General features: G+C 43.6%; 1 protein-coding gene across 1 annotated transcript; it reads right to left on the bottom strand.

Moving 5' to 3' along the window:
- Window positions 1-197: 197 nt before the first annotated feature.
- Nipsnap (protein nipsnap) lies at window positions 198-18,738 on the bottom strand. The gene is made up of 9 exons (XM_050166706.2): window positions 18,612-18,738; window positions 17,779-17,921; window positions 17,644-17,689; window positions 17,098-17,189; window positions 16,067-16,278; window positions 13,597-13,628; window positions 11,545-11,633; window positions 4,797-4,880; window positions 198-903 (listed from the first exon to the last, which is right to left on the bottom strand). The coding sequence occupies exons 1-9, from the start codon at window positions 18,680-18,682 to the stop codon at window positions 839-841; spliced, it is 834 nt and encodes a 277-aa protein (XP_050022663.1). The 5' UTR covers window positions 18,683-18,738; the 3' UTR covers window positions 198-838.
- Between the last annotated feature and the right edge of the window lie 151 nt (window positions 18,739-18,889).

Genomic DNA, 18,889 nt, shown 5'->3' with positions numbered 1-18,889 from the left:
TCGTGCAGTCAGTCTTTGGTACATCAAGCACAAAAAGAAAGAAAAAAGGGACAAACGGCGAAATTAGAACCATTACGCGGAGCCTAACGAACGGTTATATATATATATATATATATATATATATATATATATATATATATATATATACTAGTTCATTATAATCAAAGGGATATGCAAAAGAAAACAAGGAGTCACAATAACGATGCATCAGTCGTCTGCAGGGCAGTTTATTTATAAACTAACACTGTATATCTCTACACATTATTTACAAAAACACACTGTCCCAGCAGCCTTTTTTCCTTTTTTCTTGCTCTTTGATTCAACAAACCTCAGTCTGTGCTCAGCCTTAGCTGCAGAGCAAAATATAACGTCGCACAAATACAGCAGTTACACAAGGCTAGCCAAGTCGATAACATAAAAATATATTCGCATTTTCTCATTAGCATGTGGCGCAAATGCACAATCGCACTGCTAAGCAACAGACTTTTCACAGAGTAAAAAACTCTGGGCAACAAGTTCTGCAAAATACACCAATAAGGCGTTTTCCCCAGCTCGAGACATAAACAAGAATAAAGTGAGCTTGGAAAGAAAGTTAGCTAAAATAATCAAACAGGAAAAAAATGGTTAAAATAATCAAACAGCAAAAAGATGGTGTATAACTCCGTCGATCCTTCGCGTGTTATGCTTTACGACAGTGAAATGCTTCAGAAAACAAACTAGGGATATAAAAAAAATAGGAATCGATTTTAAAAAGTCATAACAGTTAACAGGTGAAGTCCTATTCCACTCCTAGTCCTGCAGTCTTCCTCTGCACCTCAATCCAGCCTATGCTTGCTCTCTACTTCAGTGGCGAAAAATCAGTGGGCCGCATCCATCTTGACCGCATCTCCCGAATCAGAGGAACTGGAAGCAAACAACAAAAGCAGGGGAAGAAAAGGGCAGTTGAAGTTAGAAGCCAATTGTAAATCGACAACAAATGCAACTTGCGTTAAGTACACATGTGCTTGGATGAATGCTGGATGTCTAGTGGACTCCCCTTCAATCTACTGCTGCTAGTAAAAATCAAGGTCTTGTTATATCTCTGAAACATGGTCGAGTCACTGAGGCCATGCTAACTAGATTAGCTCACCAAGTATAGAACATACATACTAACAAAACAGTCACCAATTCGCCTCTATTGTTATGCTTGCTCAAACTAAATGACATTAGAGGAGCCCACAGACTACCAGCTAACATAGACTTTTTTTTTGTCAATGATTTCTGGCCTTACTGACCATTTGCCATTACAACAGCTCCCAGCTATTGAAAAAAAAAGAAAGGGCAAAAAGCTTTAACTCATTTGTGCTATTTGAAGAAGCTAGCAGGGAGCTCGGCTACGAACTTCTGTGTGAACAAGTCTGAAGGCATTAAAGGGGCCCTGAATCACTTTTTACAGAAGTCGAGAAATGCATTTGAAGTTAAAATTAGATTATTTCAGAAATACTTTGCCATATGAGGTTGTTCAGTGCATTCAGCAGAAGCGGAGTTATTGGCAATCAAACATACCCTTTGCGCTGTGTCCGCTCCTAGCTCAATGATTTCCACTGAAAACGCTACAGCAGAGCGGGGTGTGCCCACAACACTCCGCCTACTGAACGTCACCAAATTTTATTTGGGATGTTTACGTAGGCACCACTATTCTTGATTTTGGTAACTACGACGCGCCAAACACGGTTGTCCACGATGAGCCACAGTACACTCAGCCAGTGGACAGGTTGCAGCATTACACGGCAGCTGTGGTTTCTACGCTACATAGTAGACCGCAGCTACATGCAACTACGGTGTTTACTTTGTGTGCGACAGGGCTGGAGTGCAAGCTCGTGCTCATATGATCCTGTATGGCTGTGATAGATGGATAGTAGCCACACCCAACTTGTGCATTTTGATGCGCTATCAATAGCTTATTACAAAACGAAGTCTGCCAAGGCATATAACCAAGAACGGCCAGGGGTGAGTGTGTGCTGCCAAGTGCTCGTGTGGTCAGACTTTAAGTTTCGTGGTGTTCGAGGCTAGTTGAATGTTAAAAACTAGTTGAAATTAGCAAGACCCAATGGCTATGACACCGATAAGCAGGGTGGCTACAGTTTAATTACAATGTTGGCAGCTACGGCCGAGCGTGAACAGACGATAGTGAGCTTTTCCCAGAAGTACGTAATTATCGAGATTCGAAAGCAGAGTGTCGCTTACTTCAGCCTGTTTATTCAACTGCGTCACTAAATATATGCAATAGCAGTAGCAAAAAGCACACTGACCCGAATACCCTTCTTGATTGATGTCAGCTATTGGCCAATAGCAGCTACGTATGAGAATCAGCTATATTATGAAATAAAGTGCCCAGAAAAGAGTGAGGAGAAGGCTTACAAAATTTGGCTGAGATGTTCAGAGCAGCATATGCTAACCGCAGACTGTGTTTTTTTTTCTCACCAAGCCCAATGGGTGGTGGTCTCCTTTAGCATTACTGATAGAATAAGCAACAGGGTGGGAGGAGGGGGGAGGAACAGGGTGTCTATGCAGTTGACATTTCCAAATTCCTCGAGTTTTCCAGGTTTTCCTCAAGTTTTTGTTCTATGTCAAGACGGGTTGACACCATGTCATTCCATGCTGTAACTCTCTAGAAAGCATGTTAAAAAATTAAAAAATTCGTTAATCCAGTCTGAATAGTAAGGAGTAGTGTTTATTTTATTCAAGAAGAAAAGAGAAGGGAGGGGTTAGTAAAATGCACAGCAAATAAAATATTGTTAAAAAAGATGGTGAAACCCAATGCAGATTGAGTAGAACATTCTCAAATACGAATAAAAAGGAGAGGCATACAGAAGCAAATATTTTCGAATATAAGCTATTTCTAACGACTAATAGTAACCTCATTGGTACAAGGCCCGAACTTTGTTGCAAGTGAGATTCTCTCTCAACAGCTGGTAAGTCCACCTCAACTGTCCTGACATAAGCTGAAGCAAGATAGCAAGGTGGGCAAGTTGGTTAGGATTCCTCATACTTTTGGTAACAGCGCAAAGGGACACAGACAAATGGAAGAAACATGACAACAAGGGTGCCTGCGTAGCCATTTCTTCACTTTGTCCATGTCCCTTTGCACTGTTACCAAAAGTAAGATGTGTCCTTACATACTCTCAGCCCGTGCATAATGCCTTAGTGTTGCATTTCACTGCTTTAAAGAGTTTATTTTGGTTTGGTTAGAGGGACACCTGCATCTCGGCGCAAGCCGACCCTTTGTTTCTTTTTAAGCTCAAGCCCCTTCAAAGAAGCGGCGGCACACTTCCTTTCCCGTTCATCCTCAACTTGCAGGTCTTTTCTTTCTCGTCTTCCTCCCGCCACGCGTTCCCCCCACAGGCCATTTGAAGCATCCTCTTAGTCAGTTGGACAGTCAATATATGATTTTCCGGTGTCCCTAGGGGCCGCGAAAACATACGAAAAATCAGACAGTTAGAAAAAATTAATGCATGTCTTTTACTGCCCTTAAGGGCTCAAATCGCCACAGGCACATCCGAAAAAGCTCTGAAGGCCTGCCAATACACTTATTAGGCATATCGGTGCTCGTGCTGGGACAGTTGATGGCGGGTGCATGCATGTATAACCAAGGAATACATACTTTGTCCTGTAAGTATTGTCCCCTCCCGCACTTATGCTTCACCGCAATAGTTTTGTGCATGCTTCACTGTGTAGCATTTCTATATTGAGGCGAAGCTGACTTTCGGGAACCGGCATTACACAATGCGCCGTGGTTTCCGAGCTACGAAGCCAGTCGCGAGGACCACAAAGACGGAGTCAGTGCCATTGCTGACAGTGGCGAATTCTTTCAATGAAAAACACGGCACAGAACGGTAAGAAGCTTAACAGCGAACTTCGAAGCAGCTAGGCCTAGCATTGCCACGGTGGTGGCTATGGCTGCCTGCGGATCTGATGCGAGAGCGCCAGTTCGAGGCAGCAAGGTAATCCAAATGGCAGGGGTAGTGCTTTGATTAATGCCATTTTGGACCTTCTGCCATGGCAAAAGTTTGGAAAATCGGACGGCGCAGGGTTCTTGCGTCCGAAATTTCAGACGTTCTTACACACTGACTCTATGGGGCACGTGGTAGTGCCTCGAAGCCGTCCGAATTACTGAGCGTGCAGAAAGTTGGTTGTTGTCTGTATACTGGCAGCTCGCTCAGCCGACGGTATGGTGTCAAAGACGATTTGTTAGGATTTTTGTCTGTGAAACGAGCCAGCATAACCGCGACTTTTGCTCCCTTTCAATAAAGTTACAGCTGATTTTTCCTGATAGAAACACAGATTCCCTGAGTATTTCCAGACTATTCAACATCCCTGAGAATTCCCAGTTTTCCCGGTTTGTAGGCACCCTGGAGGGACCAGTTGCTAGTACACTTCTCGTTTCCACAAACAAAAACAAAATTTTGTACTGAAAAAGTGATATTCTGTTGTAGAGAAACAAAATCTCTGCAGTCTTTGTTGATAAACACGGTGCAATTCTAATCACTTATTTCTCAAGAAACCTAAGAATGCCTTGAGAAGTGAATCTACCTCGTTGAACCTACCCTTAGCAATTGAACTTTACCACCAAATCTCCCTCAGATGAATATGGATTTAGCACAGCGACAAATTGGGTGAGCACATGGCTCAAGGGGACCTAGTGCAGCTAGAGACAAATATAATTGTTTCATAATATTTCTTTGCTAGTACACCGGCACAACGAACCTACACATCAGTACTGCTCAATTCTTATGTGTAAAAATTGGGTGCCTTACCTGTGTAAGCGACACATTCATCCCAACCAGGTTTCCTCCAGTTATCTTCACGAATATCCTTCCGAGCCTGGAGGTCCTTATATGCTGAAAAAAGGTGTTAGGAAGCAGTCAGAAACTTGCACAGTGAAATGTCATTACATTGCAACTGGATGGACCAGAACAGGGCAGCAAATGTTCTGTAATCCTATGCGAAAAGCTGTGGGTTCAAAAAAGTTTACCAGGAACATGCAAGTGGGAGAAAACGTGGCAGATGGTTGGAAAAGAGCAAATTAACCTATGATTTGAGTTGTCAATTTGTTCTCATACTACTGTCAGGTCTAACATAGCGCCCTCTAAGATAGTGTAACTGAAACTAGCACCCTCTTTGTATACCGAACAGAGTGCTAATAAAGTGTTACTATCTGCCAAAGTGGCGCGGCAGAAGGTGGCAGACTTCCATACATGCTCAGACACGAGAACTTGAAAGCAGGCATTGGCTGGCCTGGCTGCTTCAAAGGCCGCCATGACATTGTGGAAAAGGAGGCCTCAGAGAGCCTGCAGGCATTTTGTCGTTGCTGCAATCTAACAGAGAATTATGTGACCAGTATGAGCCTGCCTATGTCTACAACGTGGATGGGGCGGGCTTGTTCTAAGAGATGCCCCCACCAATGGCTCTGGACTTTAACAAAGAAAAGCACAGCAAGCAGCATGTGACATTCTGTTGAGCTTGAACTGACGTTCTGTTGTGCTTGAACATGGATTGTACAGACGAATGGACACTCCTCATTATCGGCAAGAGCAACAAGCCCCATTGCTTCGAAAATCGCATCATGCTCATTTAGTACATCGCTAATGGCAAGTTGCAGTTGGCCGGGGCTTGCCAGTAAGCTGGAGGGATTCAATGCAAACATGTGAATGACAAACAGGTCAGTGTGCCCTTTTTCGGACAGTTGCAACACTCATCGCATGTGAAGTGTGCATACAGAAAGATTAAATTATGGTGGTTTTACGTGACAAAACCACGATCTGAGTATGAGACACGCCGTAGTGGGGGGACTCCAGAAATTTGCACCACCTAGGGTTCTTAAACATGCACCTAAGTCTAAGTACTAAATACACGGACGTTTTCGCATTTCGCCCCCATTGAAATGCGGCCGCCATGGCCGCGATTCGATTCTGTGGCGATTTACCAAGCAACCACGGTGGGTGCATAAAGAAAGAAAACTTCATTTAGCGTCTGCTGTCCAATTTGCAGTTCAAGCGTCTTTCCGACATGGACTTGTTAATGGTTCTTGAGCAACAGGGGATACCATGCCTTTGGCAACGACTGAGAACTGCTTCAAGACTAAGTGGATTACGATGCCATCCAATGGGCATGATATGCAAATTCGGCTTTGCTGTATGAAAACTTGCCCAAACATACAGAAAATGAGCCATTGATGTCACTGCTTTGTGCCATCGTTCACAATGCAGTTCCGGATGGACTCAGTAGTGATAATTTTGTTTGCATGGATGAATACATGGTTGTCCATGAGACGACCAACAAGGACATCATCAGCTGTGTATAAGAAACCGACAATAACGAAGACCTGGGTACAGAACGTGAGCAGAAGACGACAAACCTGCGGGATGTGCTAGACACCTTTGACACAATCCAACAATTCTTAGGCACGCATGAAGACGACGTCACAATGGACTAGCACTTGCTGCGTTATGAAGGCAACACCATGAAGTTACTGCATGGCAAGGCTTGCCAAAGCAGGCTTACAGAATTTTGGCAATGAAGTTTGGTTTAAGGCCCCTTCCTTGTCTGTGCTGCCCCATTTTTTGAGAATAGAACTTTCACAACAAGCTATTTCGCTTTTCCTACCAATTTCATTATTTGAAAGAAGCACGAAAGAAGCCCGCCGATACATGCAAAATTTCCGTGTGACTGGCTGCTCGAGGCATTTTGCGTGCATTCGTGGGCTTCTTTCACACTCATAAAAACATTTTTACGTAGCATGTATTGGGCAACCAAAGCTGTATCAGGAGTTTTTCATGTTGCTTTACAACTTTTGATTGACACTTTTCCTCTAAATACGAGAAGTTGATTCATTGGTTAGGACTAATTATGTAATTAGGCAAAATGTAAAAGATAACCTCAGTATCTCCAAGCTACGGCAAACAATATAACCTTGGTTCTGTCCAGCTACGTGGGACATCCTGTATATAGGCCTATTAGTGTTATCAGTTTGAGGATCAATGTTGCAAATGCAACAATGACTTTCAAATCAATGCACCAATAGAGCTATTAGACTAATACACTACAGTCAAACTTGCTTATAACGATAGTTGAGCAAGAAGTGGTCGTTATATCAATAGTTCATTATATATGCACTCGCCCTTAAATACAAGCAAAAATTCACTGCGCTAAAGCTGGCATCGGCAGTTTACAATTGGGTAGAACTTCAGTCTAAAACTAGATTTTCAGTGTCATTTTTATTCCTGGTGTGATCCCGCACTTGGCTGAAAACTTCCATAAGAAATGTCCATCTAAAAAACGAAATGTGGAATCCTGTAGCGCTTTCAAAAGAGCGCCAGGTTCCAGTCACTTGTCATTCAGAAACTGCAAGCGCAGCCACCATTTTTTATTCAAGAGCTAGTGATATATCTTACTACCAGCAGCACTAGACTGTATTTTGCAAACTAGAGTGAAGCGTTCTAGTTGGCCGGAAGTGTAAACTGCGAAAATTACTATGGCATGCTGCCATTCTGTGAAGGTTGTCAGCAATACGACTGCTCACCAACCAGACAAGAGCATAAAATTATGTTATCAATGTCGCCTTGGGCGAAAAAAGTAAATGCGATTTTCGAAAGGTAAAATGTCACCGCCAATGGTTATTAGCAATCGGAAACCTGTAAACGAAACACTGTCAAATCCCAATCTCCTGATAATAGCGTAGTAACCGCCGATCCTTTGAAACATTGCATGGCGGCAGCATTCTCGCTGACTCGGGCCCCGTAGGGCCATGTCGACAGGAATGCTTGAGCGGCCGTTGTTTCCATGGTGGAAAGACATAGATGGTTGTTCCAAATCATTGAAACAGGCGTAATGCACATGGTGCCGCATGGACAATTGTGCAAAAACAAGGGTGATGCTGCAGTGGCACCCGATATTGCACCGGCGCACATCTCGCGCCATGCTGTTTATCCTGTGCATGGCACACCTCCGTGCCTTGAAAATGCGTGACCATGCGCAACCTTCTTCGCAGCTTCTGAAATCTATGCGAGTCGGTCACTTGCTGATCTTACAGGCCATATTATCATTGTTGTTGGACTATAGCGGGGCGTGCACTGCCGTGTGCGCAGTCTGGTCATGCTTCCATGCTTTGGCACTTTGTGTGTGCCTTCTTCTTACCGTGACTGAGTTCAAAGCGTTTGTTGTAGCAGTACACCAATTTAGAAAACATTCTTTATATCTAGAAGCAGTTTTCATAGGGAGGGTCAGAAAATCGTAAATTCACTGAAATGTGGTCATTATAACCAACAGATCGTTACATCTGGGATCGTTATAAGTGGGTTCGATTGTAATAGGCTTAATTGACTAGATTAGTGGAAATAACATAATAGCTTATTAGTTTCTTGTGTGATAATTTTTTAAACAATCTTTTAGCTACAGCGGGATTGCAAGTGCCATCGGCCACGGTCCCAACAACAAGCTAAGCCTACCAGCCCCTGCGATCATCCAGCGATCAGCAGTTGGCAGCGGAGGCAACACGCAACACTGCGGACAGCGCGCCATTGAAAAAAGTGCGGCATGTGTATAACAGATATGCTTTTATTGAGATTCTTTGTGTCAAATGAAAAAGGGTTACGCAAAGCAGCTTTCTTTGTATTTCTTCCCCCCCCCCGAAAATATGAAGTATATTCCAAGTGCGTATGCAGGCCCGTCATTCAGGGTGTCTACCAAGTTGACATATTCAAGTTCCCCCAAGTTTTCCAGGTTTTCCCTGAGTGCCTTTGCAAAATTCCTTGAGTGACGCAGAACTTTGTTGAACAATGTCACCCGATTCTGTCACTCTCTAGTAAGCATGTTAAAAAATAAAGAAAACCTACTTAATTCAGTTTGAATAATAAGGTGTAGTGTTTATTTTATTCAAAAGAAAACAGAAGTGATGGGTTAGTAAAATACAAAGCGAACCAAATAACTTCAAAAAGAAATGGTAAAGCCCATTGCAAATTGAGCTGAAATATTCAAATACAAATAAAAAGAGATGCATGCAGAGCACACAGAAGTAAATATTCTCGAATATGAGCTATTTCTATCAACTGACAGCAATCTCATTGGTATGAGGCCTGAACTTTGTCACAAGTAAGATCCTTTCTCATCAGCTGAAAAGTCAACCTCAACTGTCCCAACATACTCTCAGCCTGCACACAACGCCTCAGTGTTGCATTTCACTGCTTTAAAGAGTATATTTTGGTTTGGATGAGGGACACCTGCATTTCGGCTTAAGCTAACACCTTGCTTTTTGAGCTCAAGCTCCTTCAGAGAAGCGGTGGCACACTTCCTTTCCCGTTCATTCTTCCATGCGTCGGTCCTTTCTGTTCTCGTCTTCCTTCCACCACGCATTCGCCCCATGGACCATTTGAAGCATCCTCTTGGTCAGTTGTACAGTCAAAGTCAGATTTTTCGGACTCCCTAGGGGTCACGAAAACATTTTAAAAATCGGGTAGTTCAAAAAAATGAATGCATGCCTTTACTGCCCTTAAAGGCTCAAACTGCCACAGGCACATCTGAAAACGCTCTGAAGGCCTGCCAGTACAATTATTAGGCATATCGGTGCTCGTGCTGGGACAGGTGATGGTGGGTGGACGCGTGTATAATTAAGGAATACATACTAGGTCCCGTGATGATTGCCCCTTCTTACACTTGTTAAGCTTCACCGCAATACTTAACGTATGCTTCACCGCGTACCATTTCTGTATTGAGGCGAAGCTTATTTTCGAAAACCTGCATAATTCAACACGTCTTGCTTTCCAAGCTTCTAAGCCATTTGCGAGGATTACAAAGGCTGAGTCAGCACCTAACAGCGGCAAATTGTTAACAGTAGCGAACATCAAAGTAGCTAGATGTAGCAGTGCCGCAGTGGTGGCTACAGCTGCCAGCGGATCTGCATGCGAGAGCGCCTGTTCGAGGCGGCGAGATAAAATGGCGGCAACGGTGGCTTGATTAATGCCGTTTCGGAACTGTGGTCACGGAAAAATGTCGGGAAAATCGGACGGCGAAGGGTTCTTGCGTCCGAAATTTCATACGTTCTTGTGCACTGACTCTATGGGGCACATGATGGTGCCGCAAAGCTGTCCGAATTATCGGGCATCTGAAAAATCAGTCGTTGACTGTACACTGGCAACTCCTCCAAGCAATGACATGGCATCAAAGATGATTCGTTACAATTCCTGTTACTCGAGCTAGCATCAGCACTACTTTCGTTCCCTTTACATAACATTACAGCTAATTTTCCCTGATAGAAGCACAAATTCCCAGAGTTTTCCCTGACTATTTCCAGACTTCAAAATCTCCGAGAATTCCCGGTTTTCCCAGTTGGTAGACACCCTGGTCACTTGTATGGGGAGCTTATGTGCTGCATGCTTGCCCGTTGCATGTGTCCCAATCGTTGTATGCGGCAAGTTGGACTCTGATGTGTCAAACAACAAAGCGCATGCAAATTCACACCATCTGTCTCCTGCTTAATTAAAGGAGACGGCAACCGTATGTCATAATTATTTGCTTACTTCTTATCTGGGGCTCGTGTTAGTGTTAGAGAAGTTCAGCTATCTATATTTCAATATTAACTGGTACAGTTTAAGTGCGCAAAAATAAAATGATAGACAAATGGAAGACCTCCAAGAAAGCAACAAAATCTGAAAAAGAATGGCCACCTGCAACTGCTGGTTTTACATGAAACTAATACAGAGCCAGCGAATAGGAGTTTCGTGTCCAGAAAGAACTATCAAGGGACTCTGCCAGTAGCTTAGCATGTAAAATAACTTGCCTTTGGATGAGCTTTCATAATTAAAGCCTGAAAGTCGCGCATTGTTGTCTCCCTCCTAGGTGATAACTTGTTTTGTTGACACCTTGTAATGGCAACAGTGATGACACTGGCTCAGATGTTACTGTTGCTAGCACTGTGAGTGCGGTGTCGGTTTTGTATTCGATTGCAACATGCAGGCAATCTTCAGACCAATTTTCTTGGAAAAACGGCGTGGGTTAGACTTGATTAAGCATGTAATAATTCCTTCTGAGTTGCCATTTCTCAGTTTGAAATCTGCCAAGGATAGGGAAGAAATGGGTGCTTTCAGTAGAACATAACATGTTTTTGATGCATTTTCTATCCCTTAGCACTATCCAGACAGATGCTGGAGCCATTAGTGTCATGAACGGGGTTGCCAAGTTCTGACTGTCCGGCAAGGGACTATTTTAACACCCGAATAATGAAGATTATGGCCAATAAAAAGGTATGGGCATCAGCCAAGATGTTTAGTGGGGATGAAATTAACCAAGAAATCAAATTAACTGGAGTTGAATTAACAGAGGTGCACTGTACAAAAACGTTCTGCAGTTAAGTTGAAAAAAAAAAAAAAGACAGAAATGCAGCTCAACATTAAACAGTGAGATATCTAACAATATTTAACTGATCAAATTGCAAAGAAAAATGCATGAAACAACTCTACAACCACATTGCAGGTGATTTTGCACGTGAAGTAGCAGCAGTTGTCCACTCACTCCAGATATGGTGGACCATGTAGAGCTGGCCAATCTGGGAAAAGAAGCCGGCCACAGCATTGGCTCTTCTGAATGTGATGCCTCGGGCCCTGCAGGGAGCAATTGCCAGCAACGCTCTAGCCTCGACTGTTCGTCCATCGCACAGTTTTCTGTCAGTACACTCAGCATGTCAAAGAAACACTTAAGATCAAGGTTCTCTGGCTTCTTGAAGCAACTACAGTACTTGTAAGTACTATAGTTGTAGTAGTACTACAAGTACTGTATAGTACTTGTAGTACTATATAAACCACAGAAGTGCACCACTCTGCAAAAAAGATGTGCACTGCACTAGGACCAGAGACAGCTTCTACTTCGTATAGACACTTCCCACAAATGTTCCTGGACTCAAACCAAAGCCCTTGCATTTTTTTTTTTTGCTTTTGCTTTTTCTTTCTTATAGGGGTGCGGCCAACATGGCTGGGATTTGAAGCCACTCTATTGTGCTCAGCAGTAGAGCACCATAGACACTTAATCAGCATGATGGGTGTACAATTAAATTAAAACCATATGGTACACAAGATTAAAGCTTGAATGAGAAAGGTGCATCACAACTGTGTGCCTAACTTTTGTGTGCACTCCCAATTCTAGGTGTGGAGTACAGTAATTTCTGAGACGAAATCAAATACAAATCAAATTACGCCAGAACCAAATCGAATTAAATAGTTTTCGAACAATAAACAGCTGTTTTCACCATCATTATAAAACAATGTTGACATCCTAGTATTAATGTTAGCAAGTTTCTCTCTGTACATTGCACATCATGAAACCTTGCTTGTTAAGCGATCCTTCTCTTTATGAGAGCCGCACTCCCAGCTGGACAGTCAACGTCAATCACACAAGTGCACCTAAGTAAATTGCAGCACTATGACATCACTCACAGTGACATGCGACTTTGAGAATGATTTAAGACGACATCAGTTATTTGTTTGATCTGTTGCTTCAATAGACAATTTAAAGTTTACAGAAATAATAAAACCTACAAATTGAATGTCAGCGAGTCTGTTTTACTCCATGCCCTAGAAAAAGTGGAATACTTCCTTTTTGTCTGCTTGTTCCCACATCGTGCAGTCACGTGCAGAGAAAAGGAAACAATCCGCGATTTTCTGCGGGGCTCCAATGCACAACCATGCTTTTGATCCGCTTGCGTCTGCCTCAGTGCTCGTGACTGTGGCACTGACTTATACAGCTAATCAGGTGCTCTTGTGCAGAGCAAACAAAATCATGCGCTGTGCGAAACAAGACAAACGCAAAAGTTCGCATGAGAGATTGTCACTGGAAGTGCGCCACTCGGCAAAAAACGTGAAAGAAAACACGAAACGAAAGGAATGCGGGGCTCGTTACGTATCTGTCATGCGATCCTCCAGCTTGAGGATGGGAGAATGCACGGAAGGTATTTTGCTTGTGGAAGCAAGATGGGAGCAAGTGGAGAGACTATGTTGGTAGTGACACTCACCTCCTGAAATCATGGTTTCACTGCACTTCCAATATTTCTATCTCTGCTATTAATGAACTAATTTGAAAAATTCTTGCAGTAGAACACTCTTTAGAGGGCACGTAACAGCTTACAGTGTATAACCAAAATGTGCTATGTGGCCCTTTAAAAGCACAAATGGAACATTAGGAACAAATATGTTGTTCGTTTGCATACACAGGTCTTTTCGGAGAGTGCAAATGATCTTGATTAAGCTGGTAAAATCTGGCTCCCTGAGCAATGTAGCCTGCTCCAGTACATGACTTAGCATGTTACATGCATACTATGGCCAAGGGGATAAAATTTATCCTACTTTTGCTCAAACTTTGTTTTAGTGAGCACAGTTGATGATTCTGAAGTATTTCAGAAAGATTTGTACTTATGAACATCGACTATTCGATTTCAAAATTGAATTACTACATTTGATTCACTATTCGAAAGTTTCAAATTATTGCATACTCCTACTTAATTCTGCACCATGACAGCAGTGCCAACATAGAATAAGAATAATGGTGTGGGAGGGAAGTGCTCAGCACACTTACCAATTGTTTCCCCACTCAATCATGGTTCCTGGCTGGAATGGAAAAGTAGCCATTACCGCCAGCACTGTTACAAAGCAAATTATGGCAGAGTATCTGAATGGATACGACACAGAAATGTGGATTAGAGATTGGCAGACTATACCCATAGGCAAGTTTCATTGTGAGCAGAAGTTTGGTCACCCAGAAAGAACAAAACTAAGTGGCATGTGGAAACACCACTTTAGAATCCTCACACCATATCCACATGACGGCATAGATTTTAGCAAAATCTGACTTAAAGGAGCCCTGAAACACTTTCTTAACAAGTAATAGAATGGTCTCTTAAAGGACATAGTCTTGTGAATCTCAAGTCACAAAAATTCTTCAAATACACCAACTACAAGTGGAGCTATTGCACTGATACAAAGCTTTCTCTTTCTTTTCGTCTTCACTAGCATGCTGGAAGCTACACTGCGGAGAAACGAAAAAAGCTTGTCATGGCAGCCACGGTAGACTACTCTACATAGTGCACCGCTGCTGTCTTGGAGGCCACACGTAACAGAGACTACATGCAATTGTGTGTATATCGGCAGTGCATAGACAAAATTATTTCTGTGATTTTGAGATTGCAGACATATTATATATATATATATATATATATATATATATATATATATATATATATATATATATATATATATATAAGTTTCATTTAACTCAAAATTAGCAATCACTATGAATTACTGAGAATGCTCCTGCGATCACGAAATCAGCTAATAGGATTGGTGGGTCCAGCTGCTTGCAACCACGCTGCATGACGACACTGTGTAAGCAGGAGCAAGCAATGTCTCACTGTTTCGACACAAAATTGTTAATTTCCTGCTGCACGCAATGCAGTAATATTTGGCTCACAAGTTCACAGCAGCCTCTATGACAGATTGCCAACGTTTCCTTACTATGTTAAAGAAGTGCTTCAGTGCTTCGTAACTGTTCATTATGACAAATTAGGTACCAACAAGTTGTGAAAAGAAGTAAAAATCAAAATAAGGCTCCTGATTTGGTTATAATTATTTTCATGGTCTGTTCTTTTCTTCCTTTTATCACTGTCAAAGGGTTTGTCCGCAAGGTATTGAGACTGGGTCTGGTAGAAAGAATTTATTGATCTGATCGGTACATATTAAAATTCTTAAACATAGCCTCCATTGGCATCGAAACGCCGCTGCCAGCACAATTACCACGCTGCAAAGGCTCCCTGGAAATCAGCTGCCATAACTTCTTTCAAAGACTCTGTGACAGCCTATTGGATGGCGGGAACATCGTTGAAACGGTGACCTTTCAGGCTCGTTTTGAGCTTCGGGAACAGGAAAAAGTCTGCCGGGCTCACATCAAGTCTTTACGGTGGCTGCGGCAAGGGTGAAACCCCTGTACAGGCCAGGTAGGTGGTCACAACGAAGACGGTGTGGTAGTTTTGTTCCTCATTCAATGCTTTTGGTGCCAATTTCAAACAAACCTACCACATGTTCAAATTTTCAGAAATAATTTGGTGAACCGTTGTTTCGCACATGTTAAGGTATTCGGCGATTGAATCTGATACTCAAACGACGGTCAGAGTCTAGGATATTTTTTACTTCAGTCAGATTTTTGTCTAACCCCTTCGTTGAAGGACCATCCATATCACTCCATCTCTTCAATGACCTCCCGTCCGTTCTTGAGCTTACTGAACCACCGGAAAACCTGGAACGGCCCTTTGACAGGGCGTCGTCCTTATACCTCCTAACAAAGGCTCGTGTCTTGGAAGCGGTTTTGCCCAGCTGAAAGCAAAATTTAATGGCGTACCGCTGCTCCAGCAAATGCTCCGTTTTTTATGTTTTCTGACATCAAAAAAACTAGAAAACAGCTCTTGCGCCACTTCAGATCTTAACTTAATCAGAGCTCGGACACGAGTGCCACCCAGTGCGTTACTTAGCTTAGAACTCCCACCACCAATCCCGCCTTGGGGAAGCACGCTACTGGCGACTGCAGCGCAGCGCGACAGGCAGTCTCATTATTTTACGGACAAACCCTGTACGATGACACATGGCACTCCAGCAAATATCAGCCACTCAGGAAAATGACCATTGCCACAAGCATGCCAATGTGCTGGTTTCACCAGAGTCAGCCTCTTAGTATAAGTGAGACAAGATAGACTACAACTGAAATGAAAGAAGTGTGGCAAAATAATACCCCTGTGTTCCACTTACAGTGACATCACAGTCACATGCACAAGGGTACATGTTTCCAAAGTAATGTTACTGGAGGAAGCATTTACAGCAATTTAATGTAAACTCTGCTTCTCATTTCTATTTTTTGTTCACTGGACAACGCTTATCAATAGCACATTCCTCCAGCTACCATTTTGGAGCCCTTCAAGCTATACAAATGGACACAGTTCAAGGAAAACTGCTACCATCAAATGGGAGACTGACAAAGCGACAATGCAGTAAGCTCTAACCTTGAGGACGTAGGAGCGTATCTCGTACATGCCCCCATGATGTTTTGGCTCTGGGTTGCCCCAGAAGCTGAAGGGCAGCATGTACTGGTTCTGGCGTGCCCTCAGGTACTTGGACTCATCCGTCTGAAGAGTGACAAGGTCAGTGTCTGTGTTGCACAGGTTGATTGAACTGTGAGCCGACCGCCAGCCCTGCTTGAAGCGCCAGATGTGAACTGGGAGGAGAAGAAATGAGAGAAAAGCATAGCATAAGCCACAACAATCAACTTTAGGTGTGTGTGACACGTGCATGTGGTGAGAAAGTGACAGTGCGGAAAAATATGCCTCCATTACAATCAGATGTGGCTTGAATACTTGGCCCGACTTACAGAAACAAATAAGGCAGTGTTGTAGAAACTCTGGAGAGATCATGTAGGATATCGTATTACTTTTCTGGATAAGGTCTCGGAATTTTCCTTGCGCTGAGGTAATGAAAGATTAGTGTACATTCTAGCGACGTTATCTACCAAAGACACATTAAAGCAGATTTATTGCAAGCCAACAAAGTCGTGCTAAAGCTGCCGCAGACTAGACCTCAAATAAAATTTCAGTGAGCATATAAAACTCTCGCAAAAAGTTCGATGAGGCACAGTAAACCAGCACAGTTGGAATGGGCCTGCTACAGCTGCCATGACTGCTGCATTAGGTTAGAAAGATTATTTCAAACAGATTAAATAGCAGAAAGGGGTTTGAATAACTTCAACTACCCGGGCTTCTTCTAGACTCACCTAAATTTAAGCACACATGCATTTTGCCCCGTGACCCACTCGCTCTGTCACATGACATCTGTGTAATGAATCCATAATCTAGCAGCAAAACATTATAACCGCTGAGCCACCACAGTAGGTTAGTCAATGCTCAAGGCACGCAGATTAAGATCGACAGTGCATCTTAAAATGTGTGTAGGCAATCTTTTCTAGGACGGTTTATTTTCAGTGATGTCCAACTGCGGAGACTCTAGTGTAACAAACATAATGAGGCGGCACACTACGTACGGTATTGGTCCTGATCTCCGATCACCACCTGCCAGCTGCCAATCAGCTCGCAATCAGGTGCCTTGCTCTGGAGGAGTTGGCAGTAGTTCTCACTGCAAAAAGAAAAAGAAAGACATATTGAATTGTCACACTAGACCAATGTAGGCATTGTGGTCGATAAGTAAGCTGAAGTATGTGAAACCTCATATTGCATAACACAGACTGACCTAGTGCTCCACAAGAAAATTCGAAACTAATAATATCAGCCAATTTTGTTCCTTTCAAAATCGTTTCATTAAATCTCGTAATATTTTTCTTTTACTCGCATAATAGTACAAGTATAATGGTGCCTTCCATGGCGTGGGTCGATTATGATTGGTTGCTTTCATGCACAAGGATCTGTGCTGTTACATTCTCTTCTATATTTCCTCGCAACCCTAGGGAGCATAAACTGACGAGCACGTTCTGTTTAACGTACGTGTGCAGCATACTGACCTTCTGTTCCTGTTATAAATGGCTCAAATACTCGCGTTAAACAAAAGACGGTGAAGTCAAAAAGGTACTCACTATCCCTTCAGATACGGTTGTACTCCGTCCGGCTTGACATCGTGAACTGCGCGTAAACAAAGCGATGTAAACAAACAAGCATCGGTAGAACATGTCGGTAACGAGCGATCAATAAATGCTGAAAGTGGCGCGTACTCTGCAATTCGTAAACGACTTCAGTGTCAGACAGGAGTCGGGAGTGGGAATCCTTGCCGGGCTCGATCTTCCGCACGTGCAGCAGCTTGCTCAGCCATCCTTCGGAGCTGTTCACTTGCCGGCACGAGCTCGTACTCAGCGCCCTAAACAAGGACAGAGAAACATTGCACCCGTTGGCGCCAAGCGAGAACTAAAACAGATCGCGAATGAAGTTGAAGAGTGTGCAGGGACTTCAGCTACGGAAGAGTTAGTGAAGCAGTGAACAGCAAGTGTCACGAGAAGGTAAGGCCAGTCGCCCGTGTGGCCACCTCAGTGGTACGTTAGGGACGAGCGGATCGCGTTTCTTCAAAACATCCGGCAGCTGCCATTTTTAAGGGAAATGTAACGCAAGTTACGGCACCAGCGAGCATTTTTCTTTGTCAGCATGTGGCGCAAGGTAACGGCCTTGTGGACGACCGTTTACCCCGTCGTTACGCTCCAGTTTTTTCGCCGGCTGGTTACGTTAGGCTGGTGTTAATGAACCCTCCAGTCATTACGACGGTGGTGTTTATTTGGCCGCCGCCAGTCTTTCTGCGGTAGCACTTTTGAGAAATTAAGGCTTATTTTCGCCACCGGGTGGGCTGACTTGGTGATTCCTTTTCTGGCTGTGGCGACAGCACAATGAAAATCGGAGGTAGGTCACCTCTGCAGCGGCACACATCGCACCCCGTCCGGGCTGGCGAGAAAAAAAATACCGCCGCCATACTTCGTTGTGGTGACAACAGCAAGCCTAGCTCCAGCTCAGTCGGCGAGTAGGCGCCAGTGCTGCCTAAAGGTCGCCCGGCACCTCCTACCTTGCAATATGGGATCCTAGCGACAGAGACGAAGGCGCTAGAAAGCACTTGATTCGGCACAGACTCGCCATCTTCCCATTTCACGTTCTCGGCCACCCAAAGTTCTCGCGAAGTCTCGCCGCAAAGAACAAGCGAGAGGGTGAAGGCGACTCCAGTTGCCCGGCAACGAGGTTACGTCACAGCGTCCCGTCGCGGTCCCGTTATCTAGCCGGCTCTCCGGCTTCCGTATTTCCGGATTCAAACGCGTGGAAAAAGGAAGGCTGCTTATGGCACCCTTC

The sequence above is a fragment of the Dermacentor andersoni genome, chromosome 3, assembly GCF_023375885.2.
Source record: "Dermacentor andersoni chromosome 3, qqDerAnde1_hic_scaffold, whole genome shotgun sequence".
In the NCBI taxonomy this organism is placed as follows: domain Eukaryota; kingdom Metazoa; phylum Arthropoda; class Arachnida; order Ixodida; family Ixodidae; genus Dermacentor; species Dermacentor andersoni.
Note: the sequence above shows the minus strand (reverse complement) of the source record. Positions and strands in the feature narration are given on the sequence as shown.

Bases quoted from the DNA above. Each gene is read 5' to 3' on its own strand.
- Nipsnap (XM_050166706.2), bottom strand. From the start codon at position 18,682: ATGGCGAGTCTGTGCCGAATCAAGTGCTTTCTAGCGCCTTCGTCTCTG. The intron at 17,690-17,778 runs GTACGCGCCACT...GTTTACGCGCAG, and splicing joins AGTCGTTTACGAATTGCAGA to TTCACGATGTCAAGCCGGAC. The intron at 4,881-11,544 runs GTGAGTGGACAA...ACCTTTTTTCAG, and splicing joins CATGGTCCACCATATCTGGA to CATATAAGGACCTCCAGGCT.